The sequence below is a fragment of the Dreissena polymorpha genome, chromosome 14 (genome assembly GCF_020536995.1).
Source record: "Dreissena polymorpha isolate Duluth1 chromosome 14, UMN_Dpol_1.0, whole genome shotgun sequence".
In the NCBI taxonomy this organism is placed as follows: Eukaryota; Metazoa; Mollusca; class Bivalvia; order Myida; family Dreissenidae; genus Dreissena; species Dreissena polymorpha.
In genome coordinates, this window is record NC_068368.1 from 34,917,644 (window position 1) to 34,939,014 (window position 21,371).

The 21,371-nt window shown below is 34.5% G+C and overlaps 1 protein-coding gene across 9 annotated transcripts in view; it reads right to left on the minus strand.

Annotated features, from left to right (window-relative positions):
• The window catches only part of LOC127857086 (uncharacterized), a 96,781-nt gene that overhangs the window by 71,164 nt on the left and 4,246 nt on the right, over nucleotides 1-21,371 (minus strand). Inside the window, exons 1-2 of one of the 9 annotated variants that reach the window (XM_052393429.1) lie at nucleotides 12,188-12,292; nucleotides 8,294-8,855 (exon numbers count right to left, since the gene is read on the minus strand). The exons of 3 other annotated variants lie outside the window; for them this stretch is intronic. Coding sequence is in view for 1 of the 6 variants with exons in the window: in XM_052393439.1 (XP_052249399.1) it covers nucleotides 7,019-7,050 (32 nt within the window). In the remaining 5 variants the exon portion in view is untranslated. Of the gene's footprint in view, nucleotides 1-7,018; nucleotides 7,704-8,293; nucleotides 8,856-12,187; nucleotides 12,295-21,371 lie in introns of those variants that run through there. 5 more of the 9 variants (XR_008038328.1, XM_052393432.1, XM_052393427.1 and 2 more) reach the window with 5 other exon arrangements.

The window sequence follows — 21,371 nt, forward strand, 5'->3', positions numbered from 1 at the left end:
CTCCTACTACTACTACTACTACTACTACTTCAACTACTACTACTACTACTACTACTACACTACTACTACTTCTACTACTGCTACTTCTACTACTACTACTACTACTACTTCTACTTCTACCTACTACTACTATTTCGTTATTTTTAGCATATTATGTTTTTTTTTTTATTATGTTCAAACTTAACAGTACTTTGCGACTTACCCGTCGTAATCTACTCCATAACCTTTCACACTGGCTTCTATACGCGGCTTTTATCTACTGTTGAAAGCGATGAATACTAGTAAAAATAGAATAGGAAATCGAACTACACGGAAAATCCCAAAGTTTTTAAGCTAACATGTTTTCATTATTTTAATCGTGCCGAGCTTAAAACATTACATTTTAACTTCCTAAGCAGACCTAAGAGGAACATAATTGTTTTGTTTAACGAAACCGAAACCATACAAGACCCATCAAAACGACTATCATTCACAGTCCGTGTTTTCCTTTGATACAATATAATATCTAGCAAATAGAAAGATACACAAGGAGATCGGTTTACAAAATGAAAAACATTACGAAACCACTGACTAAAAAAGCGGAAATATGGGACTACCCCGATGACATGTTACAACGTGATCAACTCTGAGATACGCACACATTTTTTAAAGGGACACTTGCAACATTTCGTATGTGAAGAAGATATTTAAGTTTTCATAAATATTTCTTCATTGTGTGCTATTAAATGAACGAATATAGTTTCCTGAGTCATCATAAATCGTTATATGGTTTAACAACTGCTTGCATTTTACCGTCATCACATAACCTGTTAACATGATATTTCATAATATAAAACGCACGGATTAATATCTCATTGAAGGCATAGCCGCAGTTGGCGGCCGATGTGCTGCTCTGCTTGTGCTCATATAATGCTCAAACGTTTAAGAAATTCCTTCACTTTTAAATTATGAGATACTGAACCAAGTATGGTAAAATCGGTTTTCTTTAACAAATATTGCTATAAAACTTCATATGCATCACTCTATTTATACGTGAAAGCATACAAGGCATGCGCATTAAGAGTGCACACACTTTTCAATAAGTATGGTTTAAGCAACGTTTGTGCAGATCCCTTTAATTTTAGCCTACGAGTTCGAGAATTTCTTTAATCATTTAGCGCTTGATTTTTTGTTGTTTTTTTTGCATACAATTGACACGAATACATGGGTGGGCTACTAAACATTCACATATTTTTGCACCTTAATCTAATCTCAATAAAAACGAATTAACAGCACCATGTGTGCTTTGTATGCATGAAACAACACCGTTTATTAAGCAGTATAAAATGCAGCATAACAAATATTTGAACATATTTGTATCGATAACTGCACTTTGTTTGTGTTCAATAAGTTCATGACAATATCGCCGCTCAAAAGTTAAGTAAATTATTACCCAAAAGGCCAATAACATGGATAAAAGTACTGCGAGTATACTATGACCATTGACTTATGTAACAAATATATTAAATTAATAAATATGCATACACAATTCCAACTACAAACATAGTATCATAGAACGTGGTCCATTTATGGAGATAAAATTAATTAAGAAACAATTACTTTACACACACGCTTACACAACAACAATAACTCACTCTACTACATATTCTGACAAAATGCTAGTAAGTACTGGTTTCCAACAGTGATAAATATTATAAAATATGGAAATAATACATTAAGGCAAATAGTATAGACCTGATAGTTGTGCTCGCCGGCTATCAACAATTGTCAAATTGGCTACAATTTGCAATTTATGTCTATAAGTTAAACGTCAATCACTGAAAACATTTTTTTTAATTAATGCATTAAAACTGTCATGATTTACTAAAATACTTGTATTTGATACTTCAGAAGGATTAACGCTATCGCAATTTATAAATGAGTCTAATATATGCCCATTAATTGGTTAATTGATATATTTAACATTTTTACATCAACAGTCCATTATAAACATCCGCCATATTGTGAACTTCGATGCCTTCAATAATAATCATCAGGCGAACCTCGCTCATAGTCTCGTACATGTGTCTATGTATTGCGTGCATTATAACATCTGAACTATCAACCACCCAGTTCTCATCCCTACAGAGTTCCACTCTGTTCATCTGCGCAAGATACAGCAAATCGAGCTCCATTTTCCTGCAGTTGAACCATCGGAATGGTTCAGGGTGAGCGATTAGGGCTAGTCTCATTATCATTTAAGGGCCTTCATTCATCATTGCTGTAATCGTTGATATCCATGTACTCTTCTGAACCTCCTCCAATCCACAGGCTGCCATCAGATTTCTATCTGGAATCATATAATATTACAGCTCTCGGGTGACCAACGCAACTCTAAGCGCATCCAATCCTTCATGCAACCAGTGTAACATACTTTTTTCATGAAACAAGGACTGAGGATAATTTTCCGCTATTCATAATACAATGGTTTTCAAAGTGTACGATAATACTTCTTTATTACGTGGCTATAATACATCGTTCTTTATCATTTCCAATAAAACAAATAATTTAATTTGAGTGTCATTAAGATTGTATACTAGTTCGATCTAACCGGTGTTGAAACAAACTCTCCATTCAACATGTTGATATTGACTGCCTTTAAATCCAACAGGCGAAAGAAATGCCCCAAGTGATACGACTTTCTGAACGACTTCCGGTGGAGGCCAGTGGCGAGGTATTGCGGCCCATGTTGACAAGATGTTGGGACAAAAGTAACGAAATGCGTGTACCATGTCGGTATGTAATATTCCCATAAATTTTTCGGGTATGGACGGCCCTGCACGGTCATGCAGCACCGTGTGTGCTTTAATCTGAAGGCTAGAACAATAACTTACATGTACATCACTGCTTAGAAGGGAAACATTGCAATACGTCTCTCTAGTAGCAGTCTACAGTGTCCATGGTATCTCATGCTACTGAGTGATCTCAACACGGTTATCACCCTTGCAAAGGCATTGACACCATCTTCTAAACATATCACACTATTTAGTACAAACATTTTATCCAAATCACTTCCAAGTAGCGGGTCAGCCCCTCTGCCTTGCTTCCCGAAAAAATCATTGTTACTACTCCACATGCTCTTTCAGTCATAAGCCTGCCCCACTCCCTGTATGCGTCTCTCCGAGCCTGTATGATATCCTGTACATAGCCGAGCCAGCTCATCACAGTGCGTGTCTCTTTGCAAGCATTTACCCATTTCTGAAGTATAAATAAAAAAACACAATGCTATCTCTAATAAAAATCAAATTATATTGACCGTCTTCAAATAAGTAGCCAGTAATAACATGTTAATACATTTGCATTAGTAAGTTCAATATACAGATATTAAATGATACGTGTACTGGAATGTCAATCCAATTTAAAACAATTAACATACATTTCATTAACATTAAAGTCCTAATTTAATGGCTAATTTAATGTATCGTTTTAAAAAGATAAGTAATTACTGTGGGGACCAATAATTGATAATAATCATGCATTGCTTTTAATTTGTACATGCATTTAATCAGAGTAACTTTTCACAATTATACTGTTTCCCAATTTAGGTCAATACAAAGCTTTCTTTAATATCATAGGAACGATACGAATTATGTTGTGTGAAATATTATCCTTCTCATTAGAAACCATCGGTAAATAACTTTACATCTTACATGGGCTCGGTTGGATAAACTTACTTGTCTAGGGAACCATTCTGGTTCATCACGTCTGGCGCCGTCTTGAGCAATCTATGCAGTATCGCAGAAAGCTATAAGGCACCTGAAAGCCGCTTAGATTATTATAGTAATAGTACAGTTTATTGTCATTAAATGTGGATTGTTCAACAATATTATGCACCCTAATGAACAATTCTGCACAAAATTCAAACAATATAAAGAAGTGAAACTCCAGCTGCTGGAGTCTTCAAATCTCCAATTTTCAAATCTTCAAGTCTCCAATGCCACGTGCGCGGCACTAAAATAAGGTGCATCAACCCTAATGTATATAAGTTAGCTGATTCGCTTACCTTTCTTTTCAAAAATAACAATGCGTATGAGATGACGTCCGTTCGTATTACAGATGCTTTCCTACGAAACATGCTTTATCTCGAGCACAATACTGTTCTTTATTTTGAAAGCGAGGTCAGGTGCAGACATGTTGTGTAGTTTTCGATATATGGTCCGTAGTTTTTCATAGCCAGTCACTGAAGTAAATGACGTAATGGATTACACAATATGATGCTTACCTTTGTCATGAACTTACGATGACGCTGGGAGAAAATTGTACTCAAAAAGAAGTCATTCCGCGGCTTCTCTCTGATCCCAAACTATGAAATAAATGGTATTCATTTTTTTTTAATATTAAGTTACTAATCCGATAACGAATTTAACAGCGCTAGTGAGGAGTTTTTAACTAATAATAAGACTTGCAAAATGCTAAACTCAATGATGGACAAACATTTCTTGCTTAAATGTTTGCTTATATGATGCCATGTTACCAATTCAAAACCATATTTATACATAAAGTTTTATTGAATGCACCTGTCTTTTCTTTCTATATGTAAATGTATAACACATGAGTACATTTAAATACATAATATTTTTGTATGACGATATCAATATGATTACTCAATACAATTACCGAAAATATAATAAGTTTCCGTGACCAATCGGACAGGTTGATTAAAGGGTCGAAGGTTGAAAACTGGTGTCTCGCTAGTCACATGTGCTGGTAGGCACGATGGACAACGTTACTTTATCAAGGATTTAAAGGTGCATTTGTCTTAATTCACCTATGCAGAAGAAACAATAGGAAGAACAAACAAGTAAATCTGCTGAAATGTTTGAAAAAATAAATCATCTTGCCCGTAAAGAAACAAGAGGGCCATGATGTTCATGAATCGCTCACCTGACTAACCTTGGGACATTACCTTAAATTCTATCAGACTATGGCTAGCTAGTTCATATTAATGAATTAAGTTGCACAAGTGGTCAAAATTGAAGGTCATCAAAGTGCATAAGTTCATTCTAAGGAATTGAGTTGAATTGTATATAATACCAACCCAGACTCAAACAAGATAAACAATCTGACTTAATTTCATACATCTCTGATTAACTGTGACCTCTATCGTCTACAGGAAGTTTAACTATGATTTGATCAGATGTCCCATATACAATCTCAAGAAAGAGTTCATCAATTAATACATTCTTACAAAATTTTATTAAGACGTGATGGAAACTCTGACCTCTTTTATCTACACCAGGTTTTACTAGAATTGGCCCGGTGACCTAATTTCTGACCCCCAGATGATCCATATACGATTCAAAATTAAATATTATCAAGATAAAGTTTCTTTGACCACAACAAATTGATTAAATGTTCGACGGTTTGCCGCACCTATAAATCTTAAAACGAAATAAAAAATATTAGTATTTTTATTTTGCGCCCGCTTCAACAAATTTGCTGTGCAACTATGAATTAAATGATTTGGTTTAATTAAGCCTACGTATTTTACGACAAAGACTGTTATAACGCTTTCAGTTATTAGATATGTTTATGGTAAACAATTGAAGCGTTCGTCTGTCTTGTCTCGCCTTGTCAGCCAAAAACACAAATGAAAATATTAATTTTCCCCCGGGGCAATGAGTCATTGCACAACAGATAATTTTAGTAATTTAATTTTTAAGCCGCATCTGCATCAGGATGTGAAATGTTGCCCGTATGCGTACGATTTGTAAAAATATGTTATAAACTTGTTGATATTGAAACGTTAAATTGTAAGATTTGACCTAGTGACCTATAGTTTGACCCCTCATGACCAAATATCGAACGTTCCTTACAAAAATAAATATAATGACAAAAATTCATCAAATCTGAAACAAAATTGTGACCTCTAGAGTGTTGTCAGGGATTTTGTATAATACATGTATAATGAACATTTTTACAATCTAAGGGCAATGATTTTGGCATATTTTATGCTTTTTGCTCATTATCAAACCTTACTGAGATCTTATTGCCTTATAGCTTCTCAGCAACTTTGATAAAGAATGCTTGATACATGTGAAAGCTAGAATGTTTACAAACCAAATGTGGACGGACGGACGGCGGACAAAGACCAATCCTAAAAAGTTTTAAGTAAGTATCTTACATGTATTAGCGACAATCATGTTTAGGTGATGATCTATGTGCTTTCTTGTAAGAGACCTCCTTTAATTGACAAATTATATAAAAGCGCAAAGTCTGTTCACTGATTTGCCTGTGGGGTTTACTCAGGCAAATCCAGGATAACACTTTACGCACATGCAATAAGCCCAATTTTCTCAGAACGCGGCACATATTCAAACGGAAGTGTGTTATATTCTATAAACCTGAGCCTTATATTGCTGGCATTTTTTTCTGATCGCTTCAGAATAAACAAATGTACGATACCACTTAATGTAATCTTTATATGTCATTATTCAAAAAAGTATATTTCATGATCTGCAAAAGTAAACCATGTTTAAATCCTCATTGAATATCAATGTCGACACTATCCGCCGTAACTAAAGAGACTTCCTGTCATCCTAAAACACATTAAAGGCGGACAGTTTCCTCACTGACTAGCCTGTGCGAACTCATAGGCTAATGTGAGACGACACTTAACGCACATGAATTAAGCCCAGTTTTTACAAAGCGATGATTGAGTTATCGCACGGTTTTTAATTCCTGATATTTAAGACACAACCTACATTCGATTAAGTCATCCTTGAAAACACGTTGCATATATGCTACTTTTTATGAGCAATTCAACACGGATAATCGGATATTATCTATGAACAATTTTGTGGACTAAATGAGCCTCGCTCTGGAAAAACTTAATGTATATGTGTAAATATTCGTCCCGTAGTAGCCTATGCAGCCCGCACAGGTTAATCAGTGGCGCCACTATCCGACTTTATTGATTGTTTTGTTTAAACGAAGTCGCTTTAAAACGAACATTCAGTTTAAAAGAAAAGTTTCGTACCATATAAGCCTGTACGCACTGCGCATGCACATGCATTAAGCCAGGTTTCCCTAAAACGAGACCCATATATTATATAGTGCAAAACAAAGACAGATAAGCGCCAAAAGTCTGTCAAATCCGATGGGAAGGACCAATTGTACGGCCTGGCAGTCAGACGGATACGTACCGTATATAATGCCTCCCGCTGTGTAGGGGCATAAACATTCAAAATAAGCTGTGCTCTGGGAAAACGGCACTTAATAAATGTGCGAGAAGTGTCGTCGAAGATTGCCTTGTGCATTCAGGTGAAATTGCACATGAAACAGACTTAATTTAAACAAAAAATACCATTAACACGGAAAGTGACACTTTACTAACATGCATTAAGCCCCGTTTTCCCAGAACGCGACCCATATCAAGAGCAGTTCACAACTATGTAGTGTACGGGGCACGTTCATTCCAGTTAGAAGATCACCGAAACACATCGAAACACATCGTACCTACTGTTGCTATCACCACTTTCGAATTCACGTTTCTAACGGATTCCATCGCTCAATACTCCCTCCAACCCCCGTTAACAATATTTATAATAAAATGTGTAATGTAATAGGTGTTTGTAAGTTATTTAAGTGTTATGCATAAACCTTTGTTTATTGCATACAGTGTCTTTATAAACTCTGTAACACACAGGTGATTGAGTTTTTATTATTTTAATAAAATGAGTCATTATTGTTCACGTATGCGTGGTAATTAAACACGTCATGGTTTACTCATACGCATAAAAGTCCGTTTTTATTGACCGATAGTATGTACTTATGCCTTATTTTTCAGAATAAATAGCCACACACTGATTTAGTATTCAAGAGTTTCGCTTGTGTATTTATAACTATTCTTTAAAATGAAAATATTATATATATTTAGTTTTTTTAGGAACAACTGGCACTTTAGCGTGTTTTTTTGAGAAATGAGAAATACGAGCATTTGGTTATAACGGCAATCACCAACGTGTAACGCTTAAACTATCTTCTGTAAGTTATCGTTTAACAAAATCCGTGTAGTCTATTTATTTTTCAGTGAAAAAAAACCCATAGCTATGGCGGAGGATAAAAACGTATTTGTCTCAACGTCAATTAGTAAGACAAAAGCAAAATAAGCCATGCTTTGTTACATTATAATTATAGTTTCGATATGAAATACATATTTTTCGTTTAAGGCAAGCGTTTAATTTATTTCTACGAATGCAAGTTATATTAATAGAAAACATTACTTATATTTAATAAACTGCGTAAATCTTACCACTAGTTTCCCTGCCAACACTGTGTTTAAACTTCTACAGATAGCTTCCTAAACTTGAGAGTTGATTCAATAATACAACAAACAAATTAATGCCTGAATAAATAGCAGTGATTCACGCGTCTCCACATTATTAACAAATCATTTAAACCAATACTTCAAGTATAATACCCAATGCTTCAATTCAAAATATACCAATACACAATCTATTGAAATAAACCTGAATGGTCTGATGATTTCTATTGATATCTTCGGTATTTGAAGGCGCAGGCATTCAATTGAATGGATTGTAATAAAATAGTGTCAGGTTTAAACGATTAAAACTCAACTCCGTCAGGTACATACTTATTATGAAAATGGGCAGAGTTAATATGTGCTATCGGTTAAGTGTCTTAACACTAAAAAATATTGGGACGGCGTCTCCAATGTAATTATTGCCTACTTGCATAATTCAAAATTATTCCATCCAATTAGTTCAACACTCTATGATGACATTTAAGTTTTTTCCACGTAGCTTGTGTCAACAAAGTGTTGATGTAACGGTACTTCTTCAACTCTAGATGTTCTGAAAAATGATATTCTGCTTTGAGAAAGGGAGTTTAATGCATGTGCGTAAATTTCCGTCCAATATTTATTTAGCATAAGCAGTCCGCGCAGGCTAATAAGAGACGAAACTTTCCGCTGTTATGTTTTTGTTTACTTAAAAGAAAGTTTCTTCATATCGAAACTCTATTTAAGGCTGAAAGTGTCGTCCTTGGTTGTGCGGACTGCACAGGCTAATCTGTTACGACATTTTACGCACATGAATTAAACACCCTGTTCACAGAGCAAGGCTAAATTGATTAAAAAAACACCTTTAACGTTGTTTTTCTCCTGCATCGCAAATGTATCCAGACACTAGGATACCATACCCCACACATATTACTCAACCCAGCCTTTTGTCAAAGAAACGATACACGCCTCGGTTCTAGTAATCAGGCCTTTAGTGACAGAGCTTTCTCGGTTTCTTCGTTCTTCGTTAAGTAAGCGGAAACTGACAACATAACAAACACTAGGCACCCATTGCAAGTCGGATGCAGAGGTACCACCACGCTGGTGCTCGAAATGTACTCTCTGTTTGTACTCCCTGAAAGATAACATAACAACTTTAAGTAAAATATGAGCCACGCTCTGTGAAAACGGGGCTTAATTCATACGCATGTCTTCACAGCTTAATTGTTGCAGACCGAACAGGCTATTAGGAAAGACACATTCCGCTTTTATAGAATTGTTTTTTTAAAGAGGGTCTGATCTGCACAAAATTAAATGTTAGCGGAAATTATAATCCCTGGTTAGCCTGTGTACATTTCACGCGCTAATACGGGACGACACTGAATACAAATGTATTGTGTTGTGCATATTGAGCCTAGTCCGCTACGCAGTCTAAGAGAAGCTGAGTACACACACTATTTAGGGACTACGTGAGCCTCGTTCTGGGAAAACTGTGTTTAATGCATGCGACTTAAGTATCAGCTGGGACGATACTTTCCGCCTAAACTGGATTTTTTTTTATAACAGACCTCTTTTAAACGAAAAAGTGCATAAAAGCGTACAGTTTCGTCTCTGATCAGCCAGTTCAGACTGCACAGGCTTATATGGGAAAACACTTTCCGCACATGCATGTATTACAGATCGCGTCTAAATAAGAGTTAGTTTATACTAATCGTATCCAACTTGCGGTCTTGCCTACGCAAACTCAAGTGTCCCCAACGCACAACAAAATACCAAATACACATAATTTTGAACTTTTGAAGCGGATATTCTGACATTTGTCCCCATTTCTTGCGAGTCGGCAGTGGGTCAATTGTAAACGATTACTTGGACATAAAAAGGGTACTGGAATAGGAACTTCGGTATATACCGGTACTCTGAAATACACACAACTGTGATGCCCACATGAAACATATTGTAACACAGGCAATTCATAAGTACATTAAAAAGGGCTTGCTTTCACAAATAACGTTCAATTGTGAAAGTTTGAGCATAATTCGCTACACTTTTTTAAGAGAGGTTGACTACATATTGGGGTCTATTTATTTTATAGTTGAGAAAGAATAAGATGACAATGGCATTGTGGATACGTCCGATTCAAACTTATCATTATTAACGAATTAGGCTGTCATGTGGTTCATGAGATAATATTTTAAGACCAACATACATTATTTGTTTATCTGGACAATGCCGCTTCACAAAGAAATTGATTAGATTGTCATAACCACAAATGTGGTTTATTACTTGTTCAAGTTTATGTTCAAATACCTATATGTACGACAATAATCCATATAAGCTGTTAAAATATATATGTAAGTATCAATTTAATACCTTTAGCTCGCATGTAGTCACATAAACTTGACAAGCGAGACATGCGGATTTTTATCAAATTTAAAATTGTTTGATTATATGTATTCCAAAGTAATCGTGTAAATGAACCAGTATGTCTGGAGACACTTAACTTCTAATAGCGGTGGAGTTCGGCGTTGTTTTCGTACAGACACGAGACCTTCCATACGGGACCAGTGTTTATCATTGTTTGGTTAAAATACCCTGTGGACTTGATAGTGTAGAGTAAATTAACACTTTTAACTCGACCAAACTACGTAGAAAGACCATACAAGGACATTTCTACTTGAGGCAATATTATAAATTAATTATATGATTGGAATTCAAAGCATAATAAAATCGGACATCGGAAATAAAGATTACTGAATTAATGCATTGTTTATAATACATTTAATTAATCAAAATACCTTAAAATATGACCGACTTGTTCCATATTAATATATTAGTTAAGCAGTTTCATTTATCTGAAAGTAATGAATTGTTTAATCTGGAATTTTTATTTTCAGTCCGTGAATTTCGCTACCAGAAATTTTCATTCCGCAACCCGTAAACTTACCGATTTAATATGATATGTTATGTAATATATATTTAACTTGTTATTATACATTCGCCAACTGTTTTGCCGGAATTCATACCGAATTTGACAAGTGCCATGGCTATTGATAAGTAAAATATGTAACTTCCATTGCAGGGCAAAACATTTAACATGGAACAGCGATTTTTTTCCAATTTGCAAAGCTCTCACTTTTGAGTATAACTAATACTTTTAAGTATGTTAATATTAATTTAAACTTGCGCTTTTGTAAACAAGAAAACTAAACTGTAGAGAGTATAACGTAATTATAAATAGCTGACGTTCCTTTAGCCCTTCGATATCAGGTCATTTTGTTTATTTTGAACATAATACTTAATATAATCTGGATAAGCCTTACCGATTCTGGTTGATTACAGCACAATATATTCAGTCAAATCTTTGCATTCGTCAAGTTTGCATTTAGAAAGAAGATGAAGTGTTAACGTTATCATAAACATACTGGATCAACATTTGAAATAAAGGCACGCAGACATGAACACAAACACACGCTAATAAAACAAACACATCTTCGTCACTCACACTGCAATCCGCCTTGCATTCTGAACGATGACATCAGTCATTTATACTACTCAAACAAAAATGTCAACCTGTGAGGGAAATCCCCTTGAAGTGAGAGACGGTTATTTTTAGAAATGCATATTCATGTCAGAAATTAAAAAATATGGGCTTCGTTTCATCTCACCATCGCATTAATTGTATAACAGTTTACAAAGCTATTGTAATATTTATAAGCCGAGAACAAACACAATAAATATAGACTTTAATTACACCAAACATTTCTATTTTCTTTTAACAATTAAAGAAGTCACTTTCGATTTCAAACTATGAACAGTTAGGTTAAAAGCGAAATACTTTTACTAATACATAAATTTCGCGTTTCACGTAGAATTCGTACGCGTAATAAATTAATAATACATCCTTACCATAAAGAACATACTTGGAGAACAATAGTTAATTATAATATCATATTAAGTTCGCTTAAACTATACACTTCGTCATCAGACGAACATCTCCAAGTGGTTACTTCCCCTCGATAACAGAAAGGTTAGACACCACTAACACAGTCTTTGAACGTGTCTATCTCCGTGTAATCTAAGCCGTAATAGACACCACGTTGCGATAATTGATTCGAATATTTCGATTTTAAAACTAATGTTAATATTATGTATTTATTTAAATATAGTAACTTGTCCGTGTTTTACTGTAAACTATGTTTTCAACGTTAACGTTTGAAAAGAAAAATGCACACACATGTGCATAGTATATAAAACGGTGCATAGTATATAAAACGCTCCATACTGAAAATCATTCGAAACTTGAGGGAAATTATAACGTGTACATGCAATGGCTACCGTTTACCTGTTTGGGGGTTGTAACTTCGATCAAGTGTTTGATTAAATTTCACGATATCATTTCCCAAAGGTTCAATATTTCAATCGTCAAATGAGTTGATAGGTTTGTGTGAATGAAGCTTGATGTCGTTCAACGAAAGGTCGTAATCATTTTAACAAACTGCATCTTGTATCGATCTAGTCACCGATATAAAAATTAGTTTTATTTGTAAGTCGGGGCTCTTTCTATAGTAATTGAGAGCAGACGATTTTTATCATATTCAAGCGCGTGGTTATTTCTATAGTATTGTGGCGTAGGGCTATTTCAATTGTAATGTATTGCTGTGGTATTTCGATAAAATCGAAGCGCGCGGTTTTTTTCTGCTGTATTGTAGCCTGGGGTTCCTACTGCAGTATTGTAGCGTAGGGCTCTTTCTGTAGCATTGTAGAGTGGAACTCCTTCTATATTATTGTAAGTAGCGGCTCGTTCTGTAATATTGTAGGGAGCGGCTCTTTCTGCGGGGTTTGTTCTATAATATTTTATAATATTGTTGTTCTATAATATTGTTACATATGACTATTTGTGAAGTATTAAGCACTGTAACCGTTCTGCAGTATGTCGCGCGGTGCTTTTTCCACAAAATTGTATCGCGGCACTCTTTCTGTAGTATTGTATCGCGGGACTCTTTAAATAGTATTGCAGCGCGGGTGTTTTTATAAATTATTGTAGCGCGGTACTATATCTTAAGTATTGCACTATATCTATAGCATTGTCGCTCGGTGCCCTTTCTATAGTATTTTACCGCGGGATTATTTCTATAATATTTTACCACGGGGTGCTTTCTATAATAGCTAAATGCGGGGTTCTTTGCATAGTATTTTACCGCGGGGTAAGTTTTTTAAATAATGTAGCGTAGGGCTCTTTCTATAGTGTCCTAGCGCGGGACTCATTCTTCAGTATTTTAACGCGAGGCTTGTTCTATAGTATTGTGGCAAGGGGGACTATTAAAGCGCGGGACTCTTTCAATAATTTGTAGCGCGATACTTTTTCTTTTTTATATCGCGTGACTCGTTCGATCGTATTGTAGCTCGGTGCTTTTTGAATAGCCATTAGACTTTTCTATAAAATTGAAGCGCGTGGATCTTTCTATAATATTTAAGCGCGGGGCTTTTTGTTTAGTATTGTAGCGCGGGGTATGTTCTAAAGTATTGTAGCGGATGGCTCATTCTTCAGTATGTTAGCGCAGGACTCTTATTATAGTATTTTAGCGCTAGATTCTCTCTGTAGTACTGTAGCGTTTAGGTTCTTTCTTTATAAAGTATTGCAGCTTGAAGCTTTAGTATTGTAGCCCAAAGCTTAACATTGTAGCGCGGGATGCTTTCTATAGAATTGTAGTACGGGATTGTTTATATAGCATTGAAGTATGAAACGTTTGCTACAGTATTATCGCGCGGAATTATTTCCATAGAAGATTAGCGCTGGGCTCTTTATATAGTACTATATGGCGCGAGATAGCTTCTTTAGCATTGTGGCGGGATTCTCAATTTAGTTTTTTAGCGCGGGGGTCTTTATGAAGTTTTGTATCTTGGGGTTCTGTCTGCATTTTTATAGCGCTGGGCTATTTCTTTCGTATTGTTACAAAGAGCACTGTCTTCAGTATTGTATCGCGGGGCTGTTTCTACAGTATTTATCAAGGGGCTCTTTATGTAGTAATGTAGCGCGGGCCTCTCTATGTAGTATTTTAGCACGGGGATCTTTCTATATTATTGTATTGCGGGGTTTTGTCTTTAATATTGTAGCGCGGTGCTCTTTCTGTTTTATTGTAGAGCGAGCCTCTTATATAATATTGTGGGGCCGACTTCTTTGTATAATATAGTAGTTTGCATAATATAGTAGCACGGGATTTGTTTCTTTATTGGTGTGAGGCGTAGATATTCCCATAGCATGTAGGCGCCTGTCTTGTGATATAGTAGGGTTGCGCTTGATTCTTTCTATGGTAGTGTTGCTTGGATCACCGTGTGCAAAATTGTAGCATGGGGCTCTGTATGTAGTATTGTTGCTCGGGACTCTTTCTGTAGTATTTAATCGCGGGGCTCTTCTTTAGTATTGTAGATTGCATCTCTTTCTGTAGTATTGTAGCGCGGGACTCTTTCTGTAGTATTGTAGCGCGGGACTAATTATGTAATATTGCAGAGCGGTCTCTTTTAATAATATTGTATCGCTGATATCTTTCTATAACATTGTATGGCGGGACGCTTTCTATAATTCTGTATCGCAAGCTTTGTTTCTTAAATATTCTCGCGAGAGGCTCTGTATGTAGTGTTGTAAAACGGGACTATTTCTGTAGTATGTTAGCAAGAAAGTCGTTCCGAACTATTTTAGAGCTTGACTTTTCAATAGTTTTGTAACACGGGCCTCTCTCTATAGTATTTGAGCGCGATAGTCGTAAAGTATTATTTTAGAGCTTGACTGTAGCGCGGGGCTCTTTATTGTGTATTGCAGCCATTGCAGCGCACAACTTTTTAAATAATATTGTAGCGCGGGATTGTTTCTTAAGTATTGTTGCATGTGGAACTTTTGACAATTGGAATTTCCGAAGTATTGTAAAGCGAGACTCTTTCAGTTGTAATGTAACAATGGGCTTTTATATATACTTTAAGCGGGGGATTATTCTTTAGCATTTAAGAACGGGGCTTTCTAAATAGTATTGTAGCGGCTGAATCTTTGTTTATAGTATTTAAATAGTTCGGGTCTCTTTTTAAAGCATCACCCATCGTAAAATGACTTTTAATTGCTATCTTGTCTTTCTAACATTTTTTTGTTTGCTAGCTGACCGAGGTGACTATTATCATACGCATTGAATATAAAATTGTGTTGTGTACGGTCTAAATTACAAAATGCATTATGACAAACAGGTTTACATAATTTATATTATAATTTATTTGAGATTAAGCCTAAAACAAGATGTTAATTGTTTAATTACTACAAGGTTGTTTAATTAATTTTGGTAAATCATTATATACAGCCATATTGAGTGCATTATTTTATTTTTGCATTTATTGGATGGACTAAAATATCCTCCTGAACGACAATATCTTATTCCCTCGTGACGTACATGATGTGTTTTTTTATAGTTTATACAACTAAAGAAAGCTTTGTCGTAAGCTGCGTAGTAATGTAATGCATGACATAAACACAGACTAAATAGTTGGTGTGGTACCATTAAGTAAATAATAGCTGTTGATGTTAGGTGGGCTGAATAATGCCATTCTTTTGATCCAAAGATATCCACATAGCTCAGTTTCACCTATATGTATAAAGGCCTTACTCTTGGAAACCTGGGTTTTCCCATACCGAGGCTCATGTCTCTAAGGTCAAATGCATTTAATTTCTTAGTCTCATTGAAACCATTTCAAAACCGTTTCCTGAGTGAAATCAGTATTTAGAGAACCATAATATGTCGAAGATGACAGCCCCGCTGTAAATAACTTGCACTACGTAGTCAGCTAACTAGACCGCTTCATGCAACACAGGCAAATACACATGCCTCCATGTCAAACAGCCTAATCAACATTATAGATTGCTACACATGCCTCCATGTCAAACAGCCTAATCAACATTATGGATTGCGGCTGGATACCATTATATAACAGAGCATGCGCGTTTCAGTTTTGAGCTGGAATTTCAAATAAAATTATCCAAACGAGTGACTACGTATACTTCATATATTTGGTGGTAAATATTTAAACGAACAAGACAATTGTATTATGTTTATACACAGTTTGAATTTATAAAAATGAGTCGTATTGATATGTATAACGGATTCATAAAAGTTAACTTTTTTTATATGTTTTATGGTATTTATCACAACTTAAGTTGTTTGAAATATGTCAACATTTAACAATTACTTAAGTTTAGGAAATGCAATGTGCACATTTTAAATGAACGGGTTTTAATCTAAATGTTTGTATCATTGTCATAAGATTCAAATATTTATCATACTATTACATTAATGTCTGCCTGATACAACGAAGCCTGATATATTTCTTCAATTGGGGTAGGCTATATTACTTGGAATCAACTGTAAAGTCATCATTTCTGGTACAATACAACAAGATTCAACAAAAAAAACAGTTTGCTACCAAGAAATTATATATTTTAGAAACAAAACACAACAAAAACCGCAAACAATATATTCCACAAACATAAAGGAAATGAGGTTATTATTAACTTAACCAACATCAAACATCATATTTTTTCCCGCTAATGAATTTCTATTGAGTGTTAATATAATGATAATGTTACACATAGTATGGAATCAGTATTAAGCTTTTAACTAATAATGTAAGAAAAACGCTATACTCGATGTAGAGGAACATTGCTGAAATATGTGCTTACATGATGCAATGCAAGGCCGATCCGACCATAACAACTATACTATTATTACAAGCAGTTGTAATGAATGCATTTTTCTTTAATTATTACAACTAACTATTAGAAGATGGAGCGTGTACAGCAGGAAAGCAAATGAGGAGACATGCGCAACAGGTTATTAGTTACAATAATCCAACTCCCAGCTTTACCATTCTTATATTGGCACATAATCAAACGTGTACATAAGGTAAGTAGATAAAAAAGCGGAGTTTAATATTTCTAGGTCGTTTCATTAAACATCCTAAGATGTGGGTTGTCGTCACTTAGTTTACACTTAGTTTGCACGTGTAAATGGTTTATCAACGCAGAATTCTTAATTAAATGATGAATCGATTTTGACATATTTCTTTCAAGGTGACTGCACACGATTGTGTAAGTTAATATCGAGATCTATCAGTTTTTTACACATTTGAAAACCGTTATGCAATTCATTTCGAATCGAACTTGTTATTGCTCAAACTATTATTAAATACAATCCGTAACATTATTAGCATGAAAAAATCGTTTATTGCACATTTATGTTTCCTATTTGAAAAGCGTTCGATTTACTTTTGGATAAAACTATGTTTAATTAAAACATAAACATTACCCAAATGTGTTGATGACAACACAATGTACACAGTCGTCGAATCTGTGCGAACGTGAGTTTTGCATTGATAACAGGATGAAGTTTTCATCATAAACATTCCAAGATGTTAAGCAGGTAAACGAACTTAAACAGAAACGTAGGTTGGCACACAGCATAATAATACCAACATTTCTTCGTGCACATATTGACGTCACTCAGTCTAAAATGCACCATGAATCCTGAGCGATAACAACACCCCATCCTTTGTATTACTCAGACAATAATCTAAAATGCATTCACATCAGTTATGTTCGAAAACTCATTGAGGGTAATCTCCTTGGAGTGAGCGATGTTTCTTTTTTTTAGAAATGAATCATCAAATGTAAGAAATTTCAAATAATGTTTTGCCTATTGCATCACCTCATTAATCTGATTACAGTTAATAAAACAATCGCACGACCTATAATTCAATTACAAACAAAATAACACAAAAAATTATAACGAAAATGCATGTTTCATTTGTTGTTTAGCACATAATAAAAGTCACTTCCGATTTCAAAATATAAATAGAGTTTCTAGCCATTATATTTAACTAATGCAGACCATTCCTTAAAAATAAACCACATAATGTGTGATAAAACTTAAATTATAACATTATCAATCCTTCGCTTCATCTACACATTTTGAAAGCAGAAGAACGTTTCTAGGCGGATACTTCCCCTATCGATCACATAAATTTTAGACACCACTAATACACAGTCCCTTTAGCGATTAAACCTCCGAGAAGCATTATCAAATCCCTACCACCATTACACACCTCGTTATGATGGTTAATTCGACTATTATTGTGAGTAAACAGTTTATATTTGAACAATTATCTAATTATATTTTCTATACATGTTTCACTGTAAACAATCCCAGACCTTACAGGAAGTTTCACTTATGAATGCAGCGGCAACCGTTCCTTTTTGGGGAGATAACCTTGAGGAAGTGTTTGATGATAAAACAGCACGATATCAATTGGCAATGTATTTGCATCTTTAATAATAAACTAATTTAAGTGTACGTTTATTAACATGAAACCGTAAACCAACATACATAAACATGTACCAATACGTCAAAGTAATCGAAATGTAAAAACCTATTTAGTAACATATAAGTGTCCCCGACAATAATCTGTATTAGAAGTTAAAGAATTAAAATAAACACATACACATTTAAGTTAAATACGTATGATAGCATAGTATTCATTTGCGACTTAATCCAGATTATGAGCGAGCATGAAACGCTGAACATTAGTTTTACAGCCTAAAACATGAATGGAATTATCAGTAATATCATCAAATTACTGAACTATATTTATCTTTATAAACAATGTAACAGCTATATCGTTTTCTTTTGGTTTTAACTAAGTTTTGGCAAGGCAATGAGTTGAATATATATATAATTATAGACGTTGTAAAGTTATTCACGTACGACATAATTAAAAAATAATTTAATATTCATCGACCCTTGATAAAAGGCACGCGGAGCAACAACCTACTAATAGAAACCAACCTAAAAATAACAAAAATATATAATTTTATAAAAGATTTTGAAATGATATTTAACTTTTTGTTATACCTTATGATTAAATATGACATTACTGCAGTAAAATAACAGCAATGACAATAAACAAATTGTTATTTTCACCAATGAAAATAACACATTTTCGGAATTCCTTTTTCTTTTTTTAGATTATCATATTAAGACGTACTTCCCTTGTTTATATCCTTGTTTATATTTTAGTAATATAAAATCGATATTCCACCGAATCCAACCCATTTCCTTTTAATTGTATGCCTTTTTCCCGTTTATTTACATTGTAAAAGAGTTTAACTGAATACTTTCCCTGGAATTATGACGTCATTTCGTCAACAAAATGATGTCATTTCGTCGACAAAATTACGTCATTTCAATTTATTGAGGCTAGCCACGTGAGAGAAGGTCACTTTTCAGCGAAAGGGAAATTATAATTAATTGTTTTCTTGAAAAAGGGGCATACAAGAAACAAAAACTGTGTTCATGTCAGTGTAAGATCGTATGTTATTTCACGCGTGATCATAGAAAAATAATAGTTTCACTTGTGGCTGTGCCACTCGTGAAAATATATTTTCTCTGATCACGAGTGAAATAACAAACGATCTTAACTGGCATGAACAAATATTCTCTATATATTTATTAGACTCACTTTGGTATTCTCATACTATCGGAGAGTTTACCGTTGAAATTAAATATTGCATTTTTTCGATAATGCTATAGCCATGTAAAACACATACTCACATTCAAACTGCCATCAAATTACTACTAATTACCAACTACTGGCCAAACAATTACTACAATATTGTTTCCAACAGTTTAGACAAAATTATACCATATGGTATTTCTAGTCAGGATTAACCATAGCCTTAACCCTAACCCTGGTCATGATTTGATACAGGACAGTATTTTGGCGAAAACGTTCGATTTATACACGAATATACTATTTTTTGAAATAAATTTAATAATCATGGTTAAAATGTATTTTCTGAATCGTGAAGGCTGTTTGAATTATCAAATAATGCATTCATGTTTTAATGTTTGGAAAGAATGAACTCCGGGAAATCTCCTAAAAATAGTAACACGTATTCTACACAAATATAAACAGTCCTATGACAAACACATTTTTTTTCTCTAACAACTTTAATAAAAAACGAGGAGTAAGACAATAATTCCCTCAATTTTTTAAACATAATGTATTGTATGTATTGCGCTTTCATGTCAACACATACAGTGTAGTGACCATATACAAGGCATAACACTGCATATTGTTGGCGAAATTAAACACTTTTTGCTGACTGTGCATATTTATACTCTTACGTAGTTAAACTATAGACTCGTTCGCGAACTAAATTTTGTCGTTGATTTTATTTGGTAAATCATCAGGTCTGCATAGATAAAAAAATGCAGAGTATTGAACATTGGTACATAAACACTATAACATAGAATTAAGTAAATAATTGACATGTCTACGGAGTTCGAGTCGAACTACCGCATTAGGAATCCCTTAAACAAATATACACACAGAAAATACTGAATACTAAACAATAACACACCAAATAAAACACATTTAACAAATGTCTTAGGCAGCACAGGCTAATTAAGGACTACAATTTCCGGCTTATCTGAAATTTGCTTAGAAGATACTTTCTTTAAAATAAAACAATGCAAAAAAGCGGGTTGTGTCTTCCCATGTTAGCCTGTGTAGACTTCCCATGCTAATCTGGGACGGCGGGCTGCAAAGGCTAATCAGGTACGACAATTAACTCACATACAGATTAACCAGTTTGTTTTTTCAGAATGAGGCCCATATCGATTTAGGTCACATTAACCAATTATAACATAATGTTTAGAGTGCACCCAACCCCGAATCCTAATGGGAACAAATGTTGGGCATTATATAAGTCTTAGTGAACCAATGGTGTGTATCATTAGACTTCTTTTTATTAATATCATTGAATATCGATCAGTGTTGCTTGTTTATATCGTTTGGAGTCGTAATCAATATGACGAGGTAAACGAAACCAGACACACGTTAGATGATACATAGGGTTGTGGTGCTGAACATAGTGATATTTATTTATGATTACGCGATTTATGTTGATTGTATTATTATTTAATGAAATGTTGTACTTTTACGAGCTTGGTTGTTAATATAGATGTCCGTGCATTTTGGTTCTTACACTTGTGAGTAT